Source organism: Mesoplodon mirus (assembly GCF_964341445.2).
Source record: "Mesoplodon mirus genome assembly, chromosome: 20".
NCBI lineage: Eukaryota > Metazoa > Chordata > Mammalia > Artiodactyla > Ziphiidae > Mesoplodon > Mesoplodon mirus.
The window spans coordinates 11,991,481-12,004,143 of record NC_138996.1 but is presented as its reverse complement, the minus strand read 5'-3'; the positions used below and the strand labels follow the sequence as shown (position 1 = coordinate 12,004,143).

General features: G+C 54.9%; 2 protein-coding genes across 2 annotated transcripts in view; one reads left to right on the top strand and one right to left on the bottom strand.

The window, feature by feature from the left end:
* Positions 1 to 1,431: 1,431 nt before the first annotated feature.
* On the bottom strand, positions 1,432 to 10,945 carry ADRB3 (adrenoceptor beta 3; the record flags this gene model as incomplete). The annotated part of the gene is given in 5 exon segments (XM_082608686.1): positions 1,432 to 1,493; positions 1,496 to 2,336; positions 2,338 to 2,358; positions 10,675 to 10,809; positions 10,892 to 10,945. Coding segments are annotated over 5 exon segments (1,113 nt in total).
* Positions 10,869 to 12,663, top strand: part of EIF4EBP1 (eukaryotic translation initiation factor 4E binding protein 1) — a 19,163-nt gene continuing 17,368 nt past the window's right edge. The window contains exon 1 of the mRNA XM_082608524.1: positions 10,869 to 11,091. Coding sequence (XP_082464650.1) covers positions 10,944 to 11,091 — 148 coding nt within the window. The 5' untranslated portion in view covers positions 10,869 to 10,943. The remainder of the gene's footprint in view (positions 11,092 to 12,663) is intronic.

Here is a 12,663-nt window from a genome sequence, read left to right as displayed (position 1 = left end):
AACCCCAAACCTTGACCTTTTCTAGCTACTTCTTCTCAGCCTGGGTCGCCAGGGCCTCCAGTACACTGACTGGTTCATCAGGGTCTGGGTGGCAGAAGGAATGGAACGAGGCTGCTCTCTGCCCTAAGCACACAGCACACAAGTGAGCAAGGGGATGGGTGCCCAGCCAAAGCCAGCCCGGCTGCTGCAAGGGCAGCCAGATACTCAAGCTGCTGAGGTAGAGGTGAAGTTCAGGGGTGGGGTTTAGAAAACATCTCTCGGAAGGAAAGGGAGAGAGAGAGAGAGAGAGAGAGAGAGGGAGGGAGAATGGTGAAAACCCACTTGGTAAGGATTCCGACTCTCAAGCCAGACCCCCTCCCCCTCTCATGGCCCAGTGGTCAGGTTCTGGAGGGCAGAGTTTTCCAGCTGGGAAACTCCACAGGGCTCATTCCGAACAGGCCAGACAGAGGCTCTCCAAGGGTTCTGGATCAATGGAGTTGTTTCTTCAAGGCCTAAGAAAGTCCCCAGGAAGCCCTGAAAAAAATGGAGATGAGGTATCTTGGGGTGAGGGGCAGAGGGTGGGAACAGGAGCTCTAGAGGGAAATGGGTGAAGGTCAGGGGCCTTGAGGGGCACGTGCAGTTACACAAAAGCCTCGGGGACCCACCCTGCCACAAAGCCCAACCCAACTTCAACCCGGCCCCGGTTCCTACCCGGGAAGAATTCGCACCCACACGTTCCTGAGCCTGTCCAGCCTTCATCCCAGAAGTGGATTCTCACCTTCATAGCTATCAAACCTTTCAAAGAAACCAAAGCTGAGCCCGAGGGCTTTGGGGGACCTCTAGTCTTCTAGTCAAAGCCCGCCCAAGAGGTGGCAAGAAATCTGGGCAAAGAAACTGAGCTAGAACACCAAAACTAGAGCCGACCAGGCGAGGGGGGCCCTCGGGCACAGCGGGACCACCCCCCTCCCGGGCCCGCCCTTGCTTCTGGGGTGGAGAACAACCGGCCCGCCCTCCTTTGCCTCAACCCCAGGGCAGGATGGGTTGGGATGCGGGAAAAGAAAGGGCCCTGGGTTCCACTTTGGTTCCCTACTAAGTGCCCCCCCCTTCCCTCGATGCAGAGACCCCGCCCCATCTTCTCCTACAGAACCCCAAGCTCAAAAAACTGACCGAAGGGTCTTCCCTGGTGGCGCAGTGGTTGAGAGTCCGCCTGCCAATGCAGGGGACACGGGTTCGTGCCCCGGTCCGGGAAGATCCCACGTGCCGCGGAGCGGCTGGGCCCGTGGGCCGTGGCCGCTGAGCCTGCGCGTCCGGAGCCTTTGCTCCGCAACGGGAGAGGCCACGACAGTGAGAGGCCCGCGTACCGCAAAAAAAAAAAAAAAAAAAAAAAAAAAAAAAATTGACTGAAGGAGATACCGAATGCTTCCTGATCCCGAGCCGCCAACCCTCGGCTACCTACCAGTCGAGCGGTGGGCGCTGCCTGGATTCTGCGGGGCTGGTCAGGGCCGCGGGGGCGGGGAGGGGGCGGCGGCGTGCTCCTCGGGCCCGCAGCGGCCCAGCAGGCGGCGGAAGGCGCTGCGAAAGTCAGGGCTGAGGCAGTGCATGAGCGGGTTGAAGGCAGAGTTGGCATAGCCTAGCCATCTAAGGGCGAGGAAAGCCGGGCCGGGCACTAGAGAGGGGCCCCCGAGGGCGCGCAGCATGTTGACTACAAAGAAGGGCAACCAGCAGAGAGTGAAGGTTCCCATGATGAGCCCCAAGGGGAGCAGGGCGCGGTGTTCCCGCAGAGGCAGAAGGCGCGCCGGCCGCCGGCCGTAGGAGGACACCCCTGCGGGCCAGGCGCACGGCCCCGCCGGGGCGGGGCACAGGGAGCAAGAAGGAGCCCGCGGAGACTCCTCTGGCGGGAAGCGGCCCGGCTCCCGGCGCAGCAAGCGCAGCTGGCGTGTAGCCACCGCGAAAACTCGCGCGTAGACGAAGAGTATCACCGGGAGCGGAAGGTAAAAGGAGACGGAGGAGGAGAGCGGCGCGTAGGGCATGTTGGAGGCGAAGGCGCAGCGGCGCGGATTGGAGTGGCAACGCTGCGCCTCGGCGTCGGCCCCGACGTGCCACCATTTGCTCATGATGGGGGCAAACGACACCGCGGCGGACACGACCCACACCGGGACCACTGCTGCCCGGGCTCGGCGTTTGGTGACCAGCGCGCCGTAGCGCAGCGGGTCGGTCACGGCCAGGTAGCGGTCCACCGCCAGGGCGCACAGGGTTTCCATGCTGGCGGTCACACACAGCACGCCCACCGAGGTCCACAGCTCGCAACCAGTGGCGCCCAGGAGCCAGTGGCCGGTCAGCGCCAACGCGGCCCCCCCGCGGCACTACCAGGAGCCCCACCTTGTAGTACAAGTAAGAAACTACATTTTAAATCGTATTAAATTGTAATTAATTTAATTTAAATAGTCATGTGGACAGTGCAGATCTAGAGGAACCTCTCTTTGTAAATACACTCATGAACAAACATAAAAAGCAGGGGAAAAGCAGAATCATAATCTATAACAAAGGAAAAAGCACTAAGATATGACAAGTCACTTAAAATTGAGCTAAAAACCTCACTCCTTAAATTTGCACCAATATTACACGATGCTCTGGTTTCATTTTACTTGGTGGTCTATGCATGCTAGTTTTTAAAAACTCACCTTTGGCAATACAAAAGAAGGAACAAATAACAGGCTTCAGGGATCCAGATGGAAGTTACTAACCGGCTATAGAGTTAGTTTAGAGAAAGAACACTGCAGGGGTTTGTTTTGTTTTGGTTACTGATATATCTCCATTGCCTTGAATATTCCCCGGCAAAGAAGTCTCTCAGTAAAAATTTGCTGAGTGGCCTCAAGGACAGACTGTCAAAGGAACTGATCTAATTAAAAAGAAATGTTTGCAGCGGGAGGACCACTAGAGGGCGCGCCAGCCCAGCAGCCAAGAGGCTGGGGAACAAAGGCGGGGAGGCTCTTGGGGTTCCCCTAGCGCTTCCCACGCTCTGGGGTGGCTTCAGAAGAGTAAACCCCGCCACCCCCTCCCATCACCCCTTATGTCTTCCTTTCCTTTTTATTCGTCTGAACGTTTTCTCGTGTGTACAAGCCAACCCACTGACCCCGAGTTCAGGATGGCCAGCCATCTATGGCAGTGCAAGGCCCCCAGCCCCGGGACGCTTAATAAATGTCACATTTTGCGCCTCAAATAAAGGAAATGGAGAGTCACAGGCAGAAGCCCAGGCCGGGAAATCAGGAGGCGGGCTTCTAGACAGTTCTTTACACTCACTGGAAACCCACCAGGTCCCAAAGGTTGTGCTACACATTTTAACCCAGGTAGATAGTGTTACCTCCATTTTACAGATGAGAAAATTGCATTTCAGAGTGATTGGCAAAGGTTACATAGATCGTCAGTGGATTGTGAACCCGGGACGTTTTCTTTACAAAACCCGTGGAATTAACACTGTGTCATCATCTTTGAGTTCACAGATGTCGCTACTGAAGGCACTGCTTTCTGTGGGATCCAGTGAGGCTGGAGACTGAAAGTTGGGGTTCAGTTGGAGTCAGGGGAGGGGAAAGAGAGGGAGTTGCATTGCAGCCCTTCCTGGGGAGCTGAAGGAAGGCACGGTCAGCACTCAGAGGGGCGGGGTGGACCCACCCTTGGCAAAAATCTTCAAGGTTCCTTCTGCTATGGAATGAATGTTTGTGTCTAGCCCCAGATTCATGCATGTAGGATGGTTACCCCTGCAATGGGATGGTTGGGGGTTTTATTGGTTTTTTTTTTTTTTTTGGGCCACACTGTGGCATCTTAGTTGCCCAACCAGGGATCAAACCTGCGCCCCCTGTGGTGGAGTGCAGAATCTTAGCTACTGGACCACCAGGGAGGTCCTGGGATGGTGTTTAGAGCTGGGGGCTTTTGGGAGGTTAGAGTTAGGTTTAGATGGGGTCCTGAGGGTGGGCTCCCCTCCCACCATGGAGTTGGTGTCCCTATAAAAAGAGAGGAGTGGCCAGAGTTCTCTCTCCCCACCACCGTGTGAGGACTGAGAAGGCACTGTCTGCAAACCAGGAAGAGGGGTCTCACCAGGAACCACACCTGCCAGCACCTTGATCTTGGACTCGCAAGCTTCCGGAACTGAGAAATCAGTGTCTGTTGTTTACGCCCCCCAGTCTGTGGTGTTGGACACCACCTTGCCTCCACTGTATCCTTTCTGTGCTTTGGGACGGCTTCCCCCTCTCCTCACATCAAGACTAGCTCCCAGATAAAGATCCCACCTATTTCACAAGCTTCTCAGCTCATCTGAAGCACCTGAGGTTTGGGAATCACAGGGGTGGTGATGGAATGTATGGGCTTTGGACCAAGCAGGTTTTAAAAATATCTAAATGTGTGGGGCTTCCCTGGTGGCGCAGTGGTTGAGAGTCCGCCTGCCGATGCAGGGGACACGGGTTCGCGTGCCCCGATCCGGGAAGATCCCACATGCCGCGGAGCAGCTGGGCCCGTGAGCCATGGCCGCTGAGCCTGCGCGTCCGTCCGGAGCCTGTGCTCCGCCACGGGAGAGGCCACAACAGTGAGAGGCCCGCGTACCGCAAAAAAAAAAAAAAAATCTAAATGTGGGCTGTGGCATGGGCAGCCTAACCCCCTACCCACCCAAGCCCCATGTGTGAATTAGGAATACTTGTTATACTTGTCCTACAAGGTTCTGAGGCCATTTATCAGTCTTGTCAATGTCAGACCCCTCATATGTGGGTCAGGCACAGAGCAAGAACACAGGAAGTGTCCGTTTCCTTTCCTCCTTGCTTGTGGTATCATGAATGTGAAGGTCACTTTACAGTTAGCAGAACCTTGAGCTCAGGACAGAAAGCTTTTTAAAAACCGGGGATTTCAGGCATCAACCTGTGAGTGGAGGAGATACTTGGGGGTGGGGGAGGACATTTGGGGACTGAGGATCTTGAACATAAGGGTGAAACCGTGCAACTCAGATTGGGACTTGAACCCATGTTCTTTTAACTGAGGTCACACACCTGGTCTCAGGACTTAATGAAGCTCAGGTTCTTGATGTCTCATCGCAGAAAGAATTCAGTGAGAGACAAAGTGATATGTGAGGAGTGGATTTATTTAGAGAGAAACACACTCCACAGAGTGTGGGCCATCTCAGAAGATGAGAGTGGCCCCAGGGTACGAGGTAGTCAGCTTTTATAGGAGTGAGTAATTTCATAGGCCAATGAGTGGGAGGAGTGTTCCAGCTATTTTGGGGAAGGGGCGGGGATTTCCAGAAATTGGGCCACAGCCCACTTTTTGACCTTTATGGTCAGCCTTGGAAATGTCATGGCACCTGTGGGTATGTCATTTAGCTTGCTGATGTGTTACAGTGAGCATATACTGAGGCTCAAGGCTTGGACCTATTTGGTTCTAATCAGTTTATGCCATGTCCTCGAGCTCTGTTATTCTTTTAAAGGTTGAGCCCTGCCCCCTTCCCTCCTGTTTCAAGGGGACTGGGGACACAGGTCACCGCTCTCACCCCAAAGCAAGAAGAGTGCATTGTGAGGCTCAACACACATATACACACACAAACTCACGCACTTGCTCAGGACCTGGATTCGCTCTTGGCTACTCCACACACACCCCTCCCAATTTCCCCTCTACTTGCTGTGCTGGAATCTTCTGTTGCCCCTGCTTGGTGCCCCAGGAGGTTGGCCCACAGGGCAACATCAGTGGGCTCCCTTGTCCTCTGTCTTCTGGCTGGACTGGGCCATCAAGGAGCCTGGAAGCAGAGCCAAGGGCAGGAGGCCAGAGAGGGTGAGTTTCTACCTTCCAGCTCTTTCCCTGTGCCCAGCCAGGATGGCAGGTGACAGCTCCTGTGAGGCCTCTCCCTCTCTACCTCTCTCTGTCTCTCTGTCTCTCTCTCTCTGGATTCCAGTAAACACCTTCCTCACTCCTTCAGGCCCAATTCCGGCCCCAGGCACCACGATTTCCCTTTTGGTTTTCCAACCTCCTGCCCTCAACTTTGTAGGTCATCCCTTTACTAAACTCTCCTCAAATTACCTGACTTAAGTGACCCTGACCGACACGTCCCTGAAGGCTGGTTAGGGCCAAGGATCTGGCCTCCCGCTGGCCCCTGGTGACCGCAGTGCCACTCTTCCTCAGTTGCCACCAAAGGCTCTCACCTGTTCTGCTCTCCCGGCCAACATACAATACCTTCTACGCCTGTGAGGCCCCATCTCAGGTGGACACACCAGGGTCATCCGTAGGAGGGCCCCCCAGGCAAACCGCCCTGCCTAGAGGTCAACACGCCCACTCCCTCCAGCACCCTTGCATTGTTTCCACAGTGGGAAGATAACGATTCCCAAGGAATTAAGCCCAACAATCTGTTCTTGAAGTCCAGGTAAAGACTGTAGACCCTGCTCTGAGCCATTAAAACTTTTTTGCAAACTCTAAGCCCGAAACTACACTAAAACATTAAATTCATTATTGGAAATCCTTCACATCAGCTCATGTGTCCTGTCACCATGGCCCCGTGTTCTTTAGAGGCTCTTGTGCCCTCTTATACGACAAGTGATTCCTAACCTTCCTGCCCCAGATGGAGATTCAACCGTTTACAAAAGAGCTGTTTAAAAACAAACAAACAAACAAGCTCACAGATACAGAGAGTACAGATTGGTGGTGTCAGAGGCAGGGGGTGGGGATTAGGAGAAATGGGTGAAGGAGGTCCAAAGGTACCAAAAAAAAAAAAGACGTTAAAGAAAATAGGCAGAACTTCTGTGGCAGTCCAGTGGTTAAGACTCTGCGCTTCCACTGCAGGGGGCATGAGTTGGATCCCTGGTTGGGGAACTAAGATCCTGCATGCCACATGGTGTGGCCAAAAAAAAAAAAAAAAAAAAGTATACAAAAGAAAACAGGGAGATTCTCCACTGACTAGAGGATAACAGAGGATCGTTGAAAAGAAAGAGCTCTTAGCGTAAGAAGTAGCCTTGCCGTTGAGTTTATCGGAGGCAAAGCAGCGCTAAGAGTCACGAGTACACAAAAGGGCTGAATGCTGGGGGGCCCGGAGACACGGCATGAAGGTGTGTGTCAGTCAGCCATCAGCTCGGGTTTGCAAGCAGGGCCATCCAAAAATGAAATAGGAGAGAGATAGTATGAGGAGACAGACGGCCAGCCAGGATCAGGATGGACAAGGGCCACGGAGGCACTCACAGAGTCCACCAGGCAGTGATGCTACAGATGTGTCTGGAATGGAAACCACAGCTCCATGAAGAAAGGCTGCATCTACATCTGGGGCGGTAAGTATAGAAGAGGAGCCCAGAATCCCTTATTGTACAAGAAAGCACAGTAGCCTGCAAAGACCACTGGGGGGTTGGCAACAGGACACGCCAGCTAATAGGAAGGAGTCCCAGTGGTGAACCAGGAGCACTTTCAGCATCAGATAACATTAGGAATGGATTCAAACAAACAAACACACCGGCTCACTTCTCTCTCACTGCCTCCCCTACACTCCCTGGCTTCCACTGGAGTGTGATTCCTCCCTGATTCTGGAAGCCTTTCTCCTCTTGTGGCCCCTGCTCCATCCTCCCCAGGCAGCCACTCCCAGGACCCTCTCCCAGCACTGCTTCCCCACCCTGGTCCAGCTCGGCACAGCCTTGTTGAGATGGACTCTAGGGAGGGCCAGTGCCCACTTAGGGCTGTTCTTAATTTCCCCTGATATTATTTGTTAACCTCACAGAGCATTTCATACTGCAAGGACTGGGCCTGTGTGCCTGCTTGCTACTCAGAGAAATTCCACTTCCTTCAACTGATAAGATGGGACCCTTGCCCCTCCCTGTCTACGGGTCAAGTAGAGCAAGATGGGATGGAAACTGTCCTACCCGCCATGTCCTCCTTAAACTATCCTTGGCTCTCTCTGTTTTCTTTCTTTTGACCTTCCCTTGCTCGAAGGGAAGACAGAAATAAGTAAGTTCGGCTCTTAGTAGAAGCACCCAAAAGTATTCCAAGTGGCCTTTGTCAAGAGTGAGAGTAAACCCACGGTCCCTGCCCGTAGGAGCTGATACTTGATTACAAGGCTTCCTATGAATGAGTCCCTGCTCCGTAAAGAGGCAGAAATCACCATAGGTGAAATGTCTGGGCAGGAAACAGAATTCAGCAGTTTGTCAAAGACATAAAATGGGGCTTCCCTGGTGGCGCAGTGGTTGAGAGTCCGCCTACCGATGCAGGGGAGACGGGTTCGTGCCCCGGTCTGGGAAGATCCCACATGCCGCAGAGCGGCTGGGCCCGTGAGCCATGGCCGCTGGGCCTGTGCATCCGGGGCCTGCGCATCCGGAGCCTGTGCTCCGCAACGGGAGAGGCCACAACAGTGAAAGGCCCGCATACCGCAAAAAAAAAAAAAAAAAGACATAAGATGTCAATGCTGAGGGTCCTCAGAGATGTTCAAACACACCCCCCTCATCTGACAGACGCTGAAACAAAGATGCTGAAAAAAAGGCCCAGAGAAGGAAATAGCTCTTCAGTCTGGTCCAGGACTCAAGAGTTATGTGGTGGCAGCCTCAGGCCCAGGCTGGTTCTTCCCATATCCACGGCCCCACCCTTTGGCTCCCCTGCAGTCCTCAGACTCCCCTCAGCTTCCCTTGGCAGCCCTCTCGCTCAGGTCATTTTGAGTGTGGAGTTTTCTAAGCAGGCCCCTTCCCTAGAAACTCTGCTCTAACCAAACAAGCAGGTCTGATAAGGAACAAAACAAACCTTTTCAAAACAGTCCCACCCAAGGGAGGGGGATGGGCCACTTTGTTTTCTTGTGTGGTGAGAACAGGGCTGGCCTGGAAGGGAGGCAAGACTGCGTCCTGGTCCTGCCTCAGGCGTTTCACAGCTGTGTGATCTTAAGCAAACCCCCGTTCCTCTCTGGGCCTTTGTTTTTTGTTGGTTGGTTGGTTGGTTTTGTTTTTTAATAAGATGGAGATAACTATTGTCCTGGATGACCTATAAAGTACCTGGCCAGAGCTAACATTTGATGATTCCATAGTTTTCTGGGAGGATAGTTTTGAGATCTTTAGTATTGCTTTCATACCACCTCATTCTACAGCAGCACTATCCAATAGAAACATACTATGAGCCATATGGATATGTGTGTGTGTGTGTATATATACATATATATTTCTTCTAGTCCCATCAAAAAAAATAAAAAGCAGGTGAAGTTAATTTTAATAATAGATTTTACTTAGCCCTATATATTCAAAATATTATGTCATCATGTAATTAGTACCAAACAAATTCTTGAGATATATTACATTATTTTTTTCATACTAAGTCTTTGAAATCCAGTGTGTATTTGTGATTGTGGACTAACCACACTCCAAGTGCTCAGTGGGCACTTGTGGCCACTGGCTACCATGCTGGACAGCATAAGCCTAGGGTTTAGCTCAGGAGTGACCAAACCCAACCAGTCTTCCTACCTCAGGCCTTACCCTCCTGTAGTCCATTATAAAAAGAACATTGTGTCACTCCCCAGCTTAAAAGATGTCTGATATCTCCTGCTCTTGGAAGACAAGGTCTGCACACCCTGTCATGATTTAAAAGACCCTCCACGGGCTTCCCTGGCGGCGCAGTGGTTAAGAATCCGCCTGCCAATGCAGGGGACACGGGTTTGAGCCCTGGTCCGGGAAGATCCCACATGCCGTGGAGCAACTAAGCCCGTGCGCCACAACTACTGAGCCTGCGCTCTAGAGCCCGCGAGCCACAACTACTGAGCCCATGAGCCACAACTACTGAAGCCCGTGCGCCTAGAACCCGTGCTCCACAGCAAGAGGAGCCACCGCAATAAGCCCGCGCACCACAATCAAGAGTAGCCCGCGCTCGCCCCAACTAGAGAAAGCCCGCGCACAGCAACCAAGACCCAACGCAGCCAAAAATAATAAATAACTAATTTAAAAAAAGAAATGCATAATAAAAGACCCTTCACAATCCAGCCCTAATTTCCCTTTTAAACTTTTCTCTCTCCTCTTCCCTTCCAAAAGGTGGCCACCACAGGCTTTTCTGTCCTCCACTTGGGGATCTCCTTGAGGATTCGTTCCTTCCTTCGTTCATTCAAGAAGCACCTACTAAACGTCAGGCAGCCTCGGGGGGGACGGACCCAACTCAAAGGGCGTAAGGCACCTTCTCTGACCGACTCTTACCCCTCCCCACACGCCCGCCCTACCGAGGTCCAATCTCTCGAAGCCCCACCTCGCTCCAGGTTTACCCCTCGTCGTCACCCAGCTGGGTGGTTTGTCCGCATGTCCTTCTCCCACAGCCTCCAGGGCAAGGAATGTGCATTCTTGGCACTTTCTTCCACGCCTGCCATATCACGTATGTTCAATAAACCGATGAATGACCAACCAACCAATCCCCACTTTCTCATCTGAGGAACTAGAGCACGAAACAGGGAGGGTTGAGGGGACCTTCAGGCCTGATGTCCCAGTATTGAAACTAGCCTTCTCACAGAGGGCCGGATGGGCTAGGATCCCCGTACAGCCTGAGACGCGCCCCCGACCCAGCAAGGCATTAACCTAGGCAAGCTTCCTGACCACCAACCCCACCCGACCCGTCCCTGCCGGCGTGTCAGCTGGGGACCCGAAAGGAATAGGGGCGTGTCAGAGGGGGACCCGAAAGGAACAGGGGCGTGGGCACTGGGGACCCGAAAGTAATAGGGGTGTGGCCGCGAGGTACCCGAAAGGAACAGGGGCGGGGCGCGGGCTTCGGCGCGCAGGAGCGGGTGAGTAAGAGGCCTCCGACCCAGCGCTGGGGAGGAACCGCAGAGCCCTCGGCCCGGGGGAGGTGGGTGCGGCGGCGGCGCGGGAGGGACTACAAATCCCAGGGGGCGTCACCCCGAGAGGCGGAAGGGGCGGTCTCGGGCGGGGCGGGCCCGAGCGAGACTGAGCGAGACCAGAGGGGTGCAAGGGCCCCGCTCCGGCTGCGGGCGGAGCGTGCGGGAGACCATGTCCAGCGGCAGCAGCAGCTGCAGCCAGACCCCAAGCCGGGCCATCCCCACCACTCGCCGGGTGGTCCTCGGCGAAGGCGTGCACCTGCCGCCCGGGGACTACAGCACCACCCCCGGCGGCACGCTCTTCAGCACCACCCCGGGAGGTAGGCATGGGCTTGGGGGTCGCCGCGCGCCCGCTCCGGGTGCGGGCGGTGTGGAGAACGGACTGGGCAGAGCTGGAGGGCTCGGGAACCGCCAGCTGGACGTGGCGACCGGGCTCTGGGGCGCGGCGACTGGGAAGAACGGATACGGGGCATCAGGGAGGCGGTGAGGGTCACGGAGGTGGCCGCGCGGGGGGCCGCCTTCCATAGCCCGCCCTCTGGGTGCGAACTCCAGAGCCGCGGCTGCAAATGCCACCACATTAGTTTCCTTCTTTCTGGGAGAGACAGCTGAGTCCTCTCACCCAAACAAACGCACGCTTCCAGGACTGCCACATGCCAAGGTGTGCTGCCCCTTGTGGGTGCTGGGGGCAGTTCTGAGGCGGCATAGGGTGGGGTCAGGGTGACCTACCAACCAAGAAGAAGCCGGGTCTGGGGTTTTTATGGGATAGGTTGTTGGCGTCACTGCCTCTTGCAGAGCCCTTTCTCCTTACCGAGGCACCCCCAGCTTTGGGCTGAGGGCGCTCGCCTGCTCTAGCGGTGCCTCGGCGACATGGGTGGCAGATCGCCCTTTTACGCGTGTGGTTCTCAGCGAAGCGACCTGGGGCCGCGGGCAGCGCTGTGCAGGAATAACACGTTCTTCTGTCCGGGGGGAGGGGAGGGAACCGTGTGACCTCCCTGAGAATGGACGAGGAAGAGGAAGCTGAGCTGGCGCGGGTGGGGGCCCGCCTTGGGCTGCCCTCGGGAGCCTGGCGTTCCCTCCCAGCCCCGGAGTCCCGGCGCACGGGCGCTGATGAAACCTGCCCGCGCGTTTGCATGATGAAACCCTCGTGCTCACCACTTCCCTCTCGTCTTCGCGCTGTTCTCACCCGCTTCTGCCCTTCTCCCCTCCCCTTACACCCTCTCCCACCGCTCCTTCCCAAACTACTCGAAAAACGCCGCAGATTCTGGCGCTCCGCTGAGACCCACGGGTGGGGGCGGACGCGCGCGGGCGGGGCTGCAGCCTCGTCGCCTGCCAGCGTCGAGGCCACATGCTTATTTTCTCAGGCAGCTGTCCCGCCACCAGCGAGCACAGCCAGATCCGAGGCCCGGAGCTGTTTGATCCAAAACATACAATGTTAGAGCTGCTAGCGATCTTAGATGTTCCTGTACAACGGTGCCGCCTTATTCTATGGAACGCGGCGCTGAGGCCCCAAATACGTGCAGTGTCACACCGTTTTCACAGGTTGGAGAAGAAATAGCAGCCAAGCATAGAGGGGAGAAATGCTTCCTCATCTATTAAAAATGATCCAAGGAAACGTTCCCAGCGACCCTTCCTACCACTCTTTGACTCAAATTCTCTTTCCATGCTGCAACTTACATAGTCCATGCTGTTCTGCTTTTTCTGTGTCATGATGTGTCTACCGGGACTTTTCTGGACAATTTTGGGGCTCCTCCAAGTGAGGGTGTGACCCTGTGCTTGATCTGTTCAGGGTGGGCACTGAGGCAGGCCTGAAGGCTCAGGTGGCCCTATTTTGCACCTTTGTTGCTAGATGGGGTGGGTCAGATTGGAAGCAATAGCCAGGGGTGCTGTTGAGA